Source organism: Salvelinus alpinus, chromosome 39, assembly GCF_045679555.1.
Source record: "Salvelinus alpinus chromosome 39, SLU_Salpinus.1, whole genome shotgun sequence".
Taxonomy (NCBI): Eukaryota; Metazoa; Chordata; class Actinopteri; order Salmoniformes; family Salmonidae; genus Salvelinus; species Salvelinus alpinus.
Window position 1 is genome coordinate 5,812,559 of NC_092124.1, and position 12,321 is coordinate 5,824,879.

The 12,321-nt window shown below is 42.2% G+C and overlaps 1 protein-coding gene across 1 annotated transcript in view; it reads left to right on the top strand.

The window, feature by feature from the left end:
- The window catches only part of LOC139566934 (PDZ and LIM domain protein 3-like), a 30,138-nt gene that overhangs the window by 2,492 nt on the left and 15,325 nt on the right, over window positions 1-12,321 (top strand). The window contains exons 2-4 of the mRNA XM_071388312.1: window positions 2,040-2,191; window positions 3,055-3,139; window positions 3,344-3,531. Coding sequence (XP_071244413.1) covers window positions 2,040-2,191; window positions 3,055-3,139; window positions 3,344-3,531 — 425 coding nt within the window. The remainder of the gene's footprint in view (window positions 1-2,039; window positions 2,192-3,054; window positions 3,140-3,343; window positions 3,532-12,321) is intronic.

Genomic DNA, 12,321 nt, shown 5'->3' on the forward strand with positions numbered 1-12,321 from the left:
ATTGACGTCCATTGCCCGGTTCCAGTAAACGAGGGACTCCAGGACGTATGACGAGTGATGTTTAAATTAGCTGCGGTCGTGCACGTTTGGCTGGGACTGGAAGCTGAGTAGGGAAGAAACTAGGGTTTGTTTTCAGTAGTGTGTGTGTACCGCATAGCAAAACGAAAATGAAAATGAGGGCTTCTTATTGGACAAGTTGTGGTAGTAGCTCCCTGTTTCAAACCATTGCTTTCTCCCTGCTGAACACAACCCAGGGGTCCATCTATGCAGCCGCTCCCAATTCGTCTCCTAGCCCTCCTTTTGGCCCTAACCCATCAATGTCGGCAGATCTGAAGAGTCTGGATAGGTTCCAGTGTAGTGGAGGAGCTTCCACCATATTGATTTCACCTTACAGATCTGCAAACATTTAAAAAGGCCAAATGAAGGGTTAGGGAGCGATTTGGGACTGACTGTTGGAATGGATAGGAGAGTAGTAAAAATGATGCACGCCACAGGGAGATGCAGATGGTTGTCAAGGAAAATGCCAAAGTTTTTCAATCGTGTAAATCACTCATGTTCCCTCCACATCCCATGACTCTCTCATCCTGGGTTATTTATAGGCCCGTGATCCAAGCTTCAATGTAACGTCTCCCCTGTGAGGGCTACAACGTTGCATCTGTGGAGCCTAAAACGCAATATGGTTCTCTTTCACCGGAGAGGAAAACCCATCAGAGAGAGAGAGAGCGAATGAGAGAAAGAAATATTGCAAGGGGTGAGAGAGAGAGGGAGACACACAGAAAAGAGAGCATTTGAAGTAAATGGACGAAAAATAGGGAGTATTTGAAGTTAAAACCCTGGCTACTATTGAGGTTTTAACTTCAATTGCTCTCTCGCTCTCTTTCTCTCTCTTTCTCTCTCTATATTTTTACGATTCTCTATCGTATGTTACTCGTTACAACTTATAAAACCCAATCATTTCCGCCCGGCTAGTGTCCGTATTCCATCTGTATACTGTCAATCGGCAGAACGAAACACGTGTTTACTTCGTCCACACAGAGAGATGGGGAAATAAACGGTTTGCACGAGCTCAAATACCAGCGAGGGCAAATTACTTTATACGCAGAGAGAGAGGTTTACCTCCTGACTTTATACACAGAGCGGTTTCAACCATGTACTCTGGAGGCCAGGACACTGTCAAGTAGACGGGCTACTAAAACAAACTGCAAACTCCCAGCAAATGTATATTTCAAATTCTGCAACAAAATCTACTTTTGAGTTGGCGTTTTGGTATTGCTTCTTAATTGGTATGAACATAAATAGCATATAGTTGGGTTGTTGTGCACAAAATTCAGCAACCCTATCAACATGTTGCCATAGGGTAATTTCATGGACAACCTTCTCCCAAATCTATATGCAACGTTGTGGCAACGAAGTGTTAGGAGGAAATGGAATCAATGCTTTTATTAGAGGTTCTATAGACCAGAAGTGCTTAAAGGTGGTCTACTTCACTAGAAGTGGGCCTACAGTTAACCTAACGTATCAATTAGGCCCAAAGAGGTTTGTTCAACTACAATCAGTCAGATAGATGATGAGATGGCGCTGATATAGAGCAGGCCATGTTTGTGTGACTACGAAACCACACAAAAATGGCACACAATTCTGCCTGGCTAATAGTAGATTACTAACAGCCACATACACCCGATCCTTACTGATCTCTCTCCGTCTCCTCTCTCCATCTCCTCTCTCTGTCTCCGTCTCTCTCTCTCTCTCTCTCTGAATGATCGGGTTTTATAAGTCGTACTGAGTTGTATATGGGAGAGAATCGTAAAAATATACCTTGGCAGCGGGTTCTCACTTCAAGCTCTATCTCTTTCCATCTCCCTCACTCTCAGTTCAGTTCACTTTCTAAGTATGAAAAGTGAAGACGTTTGCTTACTTCACCAAAGTAAATGAAGACAACACTAATAACAGCAACCATGATTAGAATAATTTGTGACAATGGAGTTAATAATGATCAATCTCATGTGTCCACCCTTCTCTTTCTCTCTCTCTCTGGGCAGATCACTCCGGGCAGTAAGGCGGCGGTGGCCAACCTGTGTCCTGGTGATGTCATCCTGGCCATCGAGGGCATCCCGGCGGAGGACATGATGCACTGTGAGGCCCAGAACAAGATCAAAGACGCCATCTACCAGCTCATCCTCACCGTCCAGAGGTCGGGGGTCACACTGTGGGACACTCGCATACAGATACAGACATGCATACGCGTACACACTCACCTGATACGTACACACACACTGGAGACATACACACACACACCCGCACGCACATTAACATACACACACACACTGACATGCACACATTGATGCCCACCCCACATACAGTCCTCTCACGTAAACACACACACTGACATGCACACACTTACACGCACAATTTAATACACAAACATCGCACATAAACGCACACACACTAATACTCACGTGCACACACAGTAATACTCTCACAAACACACATACACAAATACACACACGCCTCTCACATAAAAGCACACACCATTACAATAGAGACGTGTGTACAAACATCAGTGACACAATTGACTACCAATGATGTGAAACGAACTGTCACTGTTTGGGTGTATCCTATGACACACATAGCTAGTCAAACACACGTTCATGTTTGACTAACTACAGAACTTACTGTACTTGATGAATCCCAAGATCTCTTTAATACCACATAGAACGTTCCATCTTACGTAGAACGTTCCAGAGCTGGCAAACGACGATTTCATACCCAAGAACTCCAAGAAAGGAGCTCCACACACCCACACTCTCTAATACAGACACACTTCTACATACTCACACAAATACTCTTTCATACACACACACACACTTTTATACTGTTCACACACACACCAAAGGAAGTCTATGAAGTTGGGTTTGATTTATGAGTGCTCAGTGTACTGTGGCCCAGCTGCCATGTAAAACCGATGTTTGGTCTGTGGTCATAATCGTTTCACCTGCGGTCGAGGGAGTTGACAGTGAACTGTGTTTGATCATGACCTGTTTTTTTTGTTCCCAGACCAGAAACCAGGCTATGGTCGCCTCAAGTCACGGAAGACGGGAAAGCCAACCCGTTCAAAATCAACTTGGAGGCTGAGCAGCAGGTGAGAGAGAGAGATATCATGTGAATCTCATTAGGGGGGAGGAGAGACTGTGTGTGCGTGCTTATGTGTGTGTGTACCTGCATAGCTTGTATGTGTGTGTATTTGTTTGTTTTAGTTGTCAACATATATTTGTGTCTACACCTGTTGGTGTTTGTAGAACATCACATAAGGCCTCCTTGTCTTTCTCTCTCTCTCTCCATTCAGGAGTTCAAACCCATTGGTACAGGTCACAACCGCAAGGCCCAGCCCTTTATAGCTGCAGCTAACATCGATGACCATCGTCAGGTGGTCAGCACAGCCTACAACACCCCCATAGGCCTCTACTCCTCAGGCAACATCCAGGACGCCATGCACGGACAGATGAGGGGCCTGGTCCAGGACAAGCCAGAGGGGTGAGTTGGCTGGCTGGGTTGGTGAGATGGTCGGTGGGTTGATGGGTGGGTGTCTGTCTGATTTCTATCTGTCGTCATGGTGACACCAGTATTGCTATATCAGCTTCCACGGTCTTCTTCTCTGATAGCTTCTGTTCATTTGTTTCTGCCAGAGTTTGGCTATTGTAGCTAGCGCTGTTCTAAAACACATGTTAAATGCCAAGTCAAGGTACTTTAAATATATACAGTGCATTCGGAAAGTATTCAGACCCCTTGACTTTTTCCACATTTTGTTACGTTCCAGCCTTATTCTAAAATGGATTTCATAATTTTTTCCCCCTCATCAATCTACACACACTACCCCATAATGACAAAGCAAAAACAGGTTTTTAGAAATGTTTACAAATAAAAAACGGAAATATCTCATTTACATAAGTATTCCTTTACTCAGTACTTTGTTGAAGCACCTTGACAGCCTCGAGTCTTTTTGGGTATGACGCTACAAGCTTGGCACACCTGTACTTGGGGAATTTCTCCCATTCTTTTGTGCAGTTCCTCTCAAGCTCTGTCAGGTTGGATGGGGAGCGTCGCTGCACAGCTATTTTCAGGTCTCTCCAGAGATGTTCGATTGGGTTCAAGTCCGAGCTTTGACTGGGCCACTCAAGGACATTCAGAGACTTGTCCCGAAGCCACCCCTGCGTTGTCTTGGTTGTGTGCTTGGGGTCATTGTCCTGTTGGAAGGTGAACCTTCGCCCCAGTCTGAGGTGCTGAGCACTCTGGAGCAGGTTTTCATCAAGGATCTCTCTGTACTTTGCTCCGTACATCTTTCCCTCGATCCTGACTAGTCTCCCAGTCGTTGCCGCTGAAAAACATCCCCACAGCATGATGCTGCCACCACCATGCTTCACCGTAGGGATGGTGCCAGGTTTCCTCCAGACGTGACACTTGGCATTCAGGTCAAAGTGTTGAATCTTGGTTCCATCAGACTAGAGAATCTTGTTTCTCATGGTCTAGGAGTCCTATAGGTGCCACTCTACCATAAAGGCCTGATTGGTGGAGGGCTGCAGAGATGGGTGTCCTTCTAGAAGGTTATCCAATCTCCACAGAGGAACTCTGGAGCTCTGTCAGAGTGACCATCGGGTTCTTGAGCACCTCCCTGACAAAGGTCCTTCTCAACAAATTGCTCAGTTTGGCTGGGCAGCCAGCTCTACGAAGAGTCTTGGTGGTTCCAAACTTCTTCCATTTTAGAATGGAGGCCACTGTGTTCTTGGGGACCTTCAATGCTGCAGAATTTTTTTGGTACCCTTCCCCAGATCTGTGCCTCGACACAATCCTGTCCCGGAGCTCTATGAACAATTCCTTCAACCTCATGGCTTGGATTTTGCTCTGACATGCAATGTCAACTTTGGGACCTTATATAGACGTGTGTGCCTTTCCAAATCTTGTCCAATCAATTGAGTTTACCACAGGTGGAGTCCAATCAAGTTGTAGAAACATCAAGGATGATCAATGGAAACAGGATGCACCTGAGCTCAATTTCGAGTCTCATAGCAAAGTGTCTGAATACTTATGTAAGTAAGGTATTGCTATTTTTATTTTAATACATTTGCAAAAAAATCTAAAAACCTGTTTTCACTTTGTCATTATGTATTTGTCATTGTGTGTAGATTGATGAGGGGGAAATGTATTTGATCAATTTTAGTATAAGGCTGTAACGTAACAAAATGTGGGAAAAGTCAAGCGGTCTGAATTCTTTCAGAATGCAGTAATATATAAGTAATAAAGTGTAAAAAAAGAAATATATGTATATTTTACACTTTATTGAGACAGTATGGAAATCAGAGGAGGATATAGGGAGTCTTGTATCCTCGTTTTTCAGTTCCCAGGAAGTCATGTGGATCTCATTAGCCTAGCTAGCAGATATATGGGGTGTCACCGCGGTGCATGTATTACCCAAGCACACAGGAATTACTTTTTCCCTGGCTTTAGCAGGAGCTGTTTCTGAGAGACATAAATCATGCTAGCCGAGGTTCACATCAGCCTACAGTGTACAGTTTAGTACAGCGGCTCTTCACTTTTCCTATTTTGATCAAGTAGTGCAGTAGAAACTAGAAAGGATAAGTTTCAGTAGAAACTTTTGAGTGCTTGTAATAGTGAGGTCCTGTGAGCACAAACTGGTTGAATCAACGTTGTTTCTACGTTTCTACCCATATGTATCAATAATGGTCCACACTTGGAGATAATACATGACAACTACTAGAAATAATAAAACAACATGAAACATCTAAGAAGCGAGGCCTGGTATTTATAGCGGTTTTTGAAAAGGCTTTTGATAAGGAAGGACTGTATTTTATTTATAAATGCCTGGATTTTTTCAAGTTCGGTGATTCTCTCATGAAATGGGTAAAAGTAATGTATAGCAACCCCAGGTGCAAAATAGTAAATAGCGGCTACTTCTCAGAGTTTTGAATTGTCAAGAGGAGTTAAACAAGGGTGTCCGCTTTCACTATATCTATTCGTTATGGTCATCGAAATGCTAGCTATTAAAATCAGATCAAATAACATTAGAGGGTTAGAAATCCAAGGCTTAAAAACGAAGGTGTCCATGTATGCCGATGACTCAAGTTTTATATTAAGTCCGCAAGCTAGATCCCTGCAGTGTTTCATTGAAGATCTAGATAACTTTTACGGACTCTCTGGACTAAAATCTAATTACGATAAGTGTACAATTTTACGTATTGGATCTTTAAATAAATACAACTTTTACATGACCCTGCAGTTTACCTATAAAATGGGCTGACAGTCAAGTAGACATACTTGGTATTCATATCACAAAATATATAAATGAGATCTCCACAATGAATTTCAATAGAAAACTGCAACCATGGAGAGGGAAATAACTGTCTATTTATGGGAAAAATGCACTGATTAACTCCTTAGTCTTATCTCAGTTTACTAGTTTACTTATGGCGCTGCCTACTCCTGATGATTCATTTTTCAAAACATATGAGCAAATAATATTTAGCTTTTTCTGGGATGCTAAACCAGACAAGGTTAAGCGTGCCTATCTATAAAATGAGTATGAACTGGCAGGGTTGAGATGATTAAATATAAAAGCACTAAACCTCTCTCTAAAAGCTTTACTTATCTAAAAGTTTAACTCTAACCCTAAATGGTTTAAGTAGATTACTAAGAAAAGCTCATCCATTGTTTAAAAATGACCTTTTTGCCTTTGTGCAGATTGCCATGTCTCATTTTTGTTTAATCAAAAATTCTTATTTTCCCCCCCAAACAAGCATTGCAAAGCTGGCTACAATTTCAATGTCATCCCCATGAAAAGATAGAACAAATATTATGGCTGAACTCAGATGTACTGGTTGATAAAATACCTGTATTTATGGAAAAGATGTTTGAAAAGGGGATTTTGTTTTTAAATGATATTGTAAATTGGAGTGGTAGAGTTATCATATTTATATGGGAAGGTCTGCTCAATCCAAGATTACAACCAAATGATTACAGCATTACCCCAAAAATGGAGGAGGCAGGTGGCAGCGAGAGGAGGTAGGGAACTGGTCTGTCTGCCCAATATAAAGGATCAAAACTGGTGGAGGAATAAAAATAGCATAAATAGTAAAGTATACTAGTTTCATTTGAGGACCAGGATGTTGACAGCTGTGCCATACAGATTGGAAAATAGTTGGGAAGAGATTTTTGATGTATGGATTCTATGGTACAGGGTGTATGAGTTGATATATAAAAGGACGCAAGATTCGAGACTTCGTGCTTTTCAGCTAACATTATTGTACAGAATTCTTGCCACCAACAAAATGTTGAATATTTGGGACATACAATCATCGTAGCTCTGCAGATTTTGTTGTGAGGATACAGAATCAATAGACCATTTGTTTTGTTTTTGTTTTTGCGTGTTTCTGGTCTCAGGTTCAGGAATGGCTGAAAATGTGTAACATTGATCAAAAATTTTCCCTAGAAATAGTATTGTTGGGAGACTGGGTCAGTCAATTACTAATATCTCAGTAAAAGTATTTATCTTCAACTCGCAATCTGTGGATTCTATTCAATTAGATAGATTCAATTTGTATGTTAAATATCACAGCATAGTTGAACGATATATGGTGCGTAGAAAGCAGAAGAGGGTGGCCAGCAGAGATAGGTGGGATGGGCTGAGGGAAGCTGAGGGTTGGGATGTGGAATTGGAGACAAGTAGGAGTGGAGTTGCTGGGTGGGGGATAGAATGACGGTCAAATGTAAAACAATACAGTCAAAATAAAACAAAACATAAAGTAAGTTTGAATGACACTGAGGGGCAGTGTTCTTACAGATAATGCATGTTTGTCTGAGGCTGATGCCGCGCAGGTGTTTGTTCACATGCATATACACACTCTCTCATTCAAATACACACACGTGCACATACACAGACACACACACACATGTAAATAGTGCCATACATGTACTCAAACATATTCAGTTGGCATATTTTGTTGTCCTTGATGTCTTCTGTTTTTTTGTGTTGTTTTCTGTTTTCCGTTTGTTCGTGCTTTGGCGGGGGGACTTGGGTGTGGAGAATGTAATAATGTAATTTTTCTTGGGGGGGGGGGGGGGGGGTCTCGGATGGTTGAGGGGCAGTTCTTGGGGAACTGTGGGGGGTATCTTGGAGGGCTGGTGGACTGGCGATTGGGAGCTTGGCTGGTGCCTGATAGGTCACTGGTTCTGGTCCCCGTTTTTGACCTTGTGGGAGATCAGTCAACGTGCCCTTGAGCAGGGCGTTGGCGCTGGTTGCTTCTGTGGGTCACTCTGGATGGGAGTCTGTTAGATGACTGATTGAGGAGGAGATGTTGAGCTGATTCACTGCAAGTAGATTGTATGTTTTATATTCAATGTAAAAAAATATATATATCAGGGGAGGCTGGTGACTTGGAAAATTGAGGAGGATGGGAGACCCCCGGTATAGGCACGGAACACACGGAGACCACAAAGTGTGTTTAAAAAATCATCAAAGACTAATTATTTTAACCTAAAGCATTTAATAAAGACATTTATAGTACAATATGATGGAGAATGAGAAGGCTACTTACAGTGTTGGAAAGGGACCACAGCAGTGAATGAATTAGGGTATGACGCATGAGTTGAGGTGTTCAGAGGCTTGACCAGTGCAGGACAGGATTTTACTGGGAAGACAGAAAACAACAACACAAGACACTACACAGTTAAACAAAAGAGCTAAGAATGTCCAAGCAAGGAGTAAAATCTTTGTGTTAATGCGATCGTGTATGTGATTGACTCTACATACATTAATGAGAGAAAATTGATAGGGGTACTCACAGTGCTTGGAAGGGAAAAATGCAATGTGCCAGTGGATGAGCGGGCACATCAGACATCATGAAACCCAAGAAACATTCCTGAATAAATCCCTGAATAAATTAAATCCACATACCTGACGATAACTGACACCTGCAAGCAGAAAGTTGGCACCATAGGGCCCAGAGCAGTGAAGCAATTTTTACCCCCTAGGGCCTGGAGTTTTTCCTTATATGTTAACCTAACTAGGAAAACTCTGGACCCTATAAGGTATGACAGTGATTAATCAGTTGTAAAAAGGTTTATATGGGCTATGATGGGAGCAGTTTTTCCTAATGGTTTTTAAAAACTCTGTATTTAGACTAGATTAGGAGGGGGATTTCCTCAACACAGACACAGACAACAACTGATAGACAATAGAAATCACAGGGCTGAGCTTGTTTTATGCATGTTTGCATCATGCAGGCCTATGCAACTGTAGGCCTTATATAAAAAAAGACTCACATCTGCCATCACTATTATGTTGATTGATTCATTCCAGTGAATAATTTTGGATTAAAAACGTAAAGGCAACCTAGCCAGCCCAATTTTGAATATAATCAAAATGTTATCACTTTCACAATTTCTCCTGACACACAAATGGACTATAAATACATAACGTTATCAATTAGTTTACCCTGACCAGATGGATAGGGAGCATAGACTGTATGCATCTGCTCTTATTAGTAGTCTACAGTTGATCAGACAGAAAAAGTATTGTTTTCATCCTATACATTGTCAGATTTCTAATGTTTAGGTATAGCCTGGCTGCTGCAACATTTATGTCAGGAGTTTTTGCTTGTGTCTGTCCGGAGTGATTGTGTTATCATCTTTGCTAAATAAATACCGGAGGAAAGTGCAAAGCCTACTTTGAGCGCATGAGAAAAAATGTGCCGCATCAACCTCTCTCTTTAATCTAACTTTTAATGGATGATGCAATGGAAGCTATCAAATCATTCGGAATTGTTTTCGAAATCTCAGAAAAGATGTTCAGCATGTAAAGAACCTTAACGTGCATTTACAGGCGGCTTGATAATAGGCTCCCTGTTAACCAGCTTTACATTTGATACCAGTTGGTATTGAACCCTCCCCTTTTCATCCTTCTTCATGAAACTGACCTCAGGCAGAGGACGACCAACGATTTTAATTCACACTTTTTCTGTGTACCCCAGATAATGAAAAGGGGTTCTTCAACAAAAAGTCCACAAAATGGCCATTCTACCATTCTGGCAGAGAAAACTGCACACTCGCGCTGGTAGCTTGCTAGCAAGGCAAATGTAAATACATTGCACTAACTGGACACAAAAATAAAGTTCTAAACCCAAGAAAACAATGTATAATATACCTCCTCCATCTCCTGTAATTTGAAAAAACTCATTTGAATTGAATAATGTCCCAAAAATGCTCAACTATCACTCTTCACTCTTAATCTCTTAATCTCTATCCAACAATGTCACCAAGCTTCTCAACACATAGAACCCCCATAATGCTCTGTGGCACAATCCCAATACAACACACTAGGTTCATTCTCTGATCCTACATCTATGATTGGATGGACAAGATGTCAGTTCATACTGCAAAAGCTTTGATTGGTTGGAGGACATCCTCCGGAAGTGGTCATAATTACCATGTATGTCTATGGAAGGGAGTGAGGCCTACGAGCCTCCTAGATCTTGTATTGAAGTTAATGTAGCCAGAGGAGGATGGAAGCTAGCTGTCCTCCGGCTACACCATGGTGCAAGCACAGACAGTGCTGTTGAAATTACTGTAGACCTTCATCGCAAAACAGTATATTTTAACCAATTATTTGGTGACATATGAATATAATTAGTTTAGTTTTATCTAAAAAGGATAACTTTTTTAATGTTGTACTATTTTTATATTTGCCATTTTATTGAGGATGATGGTCCTCCCCTTCCTCCTGAGGAGCCTCCACTTTTATATATATATACAGTGGGGAGAACAAGTATTTGATACACTGCCGATTTTGCAGGTTTTCCTACTTACAAAGCATGTAGAGGTCTGTCATTTTTATCATAGGTACACTTCAACTGTGAGAGACGGAATCTAAAACAAAAGTCCAGAAAATCACATTGTATGATTTTTAAGTAATTAATTTGCATTTTATTGCATGACATAAGTATTTGATTACCTACCAACCAGTAAGAATTCCGGCTCTCACAGACCTGTTAGTTTTTCTTTAAGAAGCCCTCCTGTTCTCCACTCATTACCTGTATTAACTGCACCTGTTTGAACTCGTTACCTGTATAAAAGACACCTGTCCACACACTCAATCAAACAGACTCCAACCTCTCCACAATGGCCAAGACCAGAGAGCTGTGTAAGGACATCAGGGATAAATTGTAGACCTGTACAAGGCTGGGATGGGCTACAGGACAATAGGAAAGCAGCTTGATGAGAAGGCAACAACTGTTGGCACAATTATTAGAAAATGGAAGAAGTTCAAGATGACGGTCAATCACCCTCGGTCTGGGGCTCCATGCAAGATCTCACCTCGTGGGGCATCAATGATCATGAGGAATGTGAGGGATCAGCCCAGAACTACACGGCAGGACCTGGTCAATGACCTGAAGAGAGCTGGGACCACAGTCTCAAAGAAAACCATTAGTAACACACTACGCCGTCATGGATTAAAATCCTGCAGCGCACGCAAGGTCCCCCTGCTCAAGCCAGCGCATGTCCAGGCCCGTCTGAAGTTTGCCAATGACCATCTGGATGATCCAGAGGAGGAATGGGAGAAGGTCATGTGGTCTGATGAGACAAAAATAGAGCTTTTTGCTCTAAACTCCACTCGCCGTGTTTGGAGGAATAGAAGGATGAGTACAACCCCAAGAACACCATCCCAACCGTGAAGCATGGAGGTGGAAACATCATTCTTTGGGGATGCTTTTCTGCAAAGGGGACAGGACGACTGCACCGTCTTGAGGGGAGGATGGATGGGGCCATGTATCGCGAGATCTACACCAACAACCTCCTTCCCTCAGTAAGAGCATTGAAGATGGGTCGTGGCTGGGTCTTCCAGCATGACAACGACCCGAAACACACAGCCAGGGCAACTAAGGAGTGGCTCCGTAAGAAGCATCTCATGGTCCTGGAGTGGCCTAGCCAGTCTCCAGACCTGAACCCATTAGAAAATCTTTGGAGGGAGCCGAAAGTCCGTATTGCCCAGCGACAGCCCCGAAACCTGAAGGATCTGGAGAAGGTCTGTATGGAGGAGTGGGCCAAAATCCCTGCTGCAGTGTGTGCAAACCTGGTCAAGAACTACAGGAAACGTATGATCTCTGTAATTGCAAACTAAGGTTTCTGTACCAAATATTAAGTTCTGCTTTTCTGATGTATCAAATACTTATGTCATGCAATAAAATGCAAATTAATTACTTAAAAATCATACAATGTGATTTTCTGGATTTTTGTTTTAGATTCCGTCTCTCACAG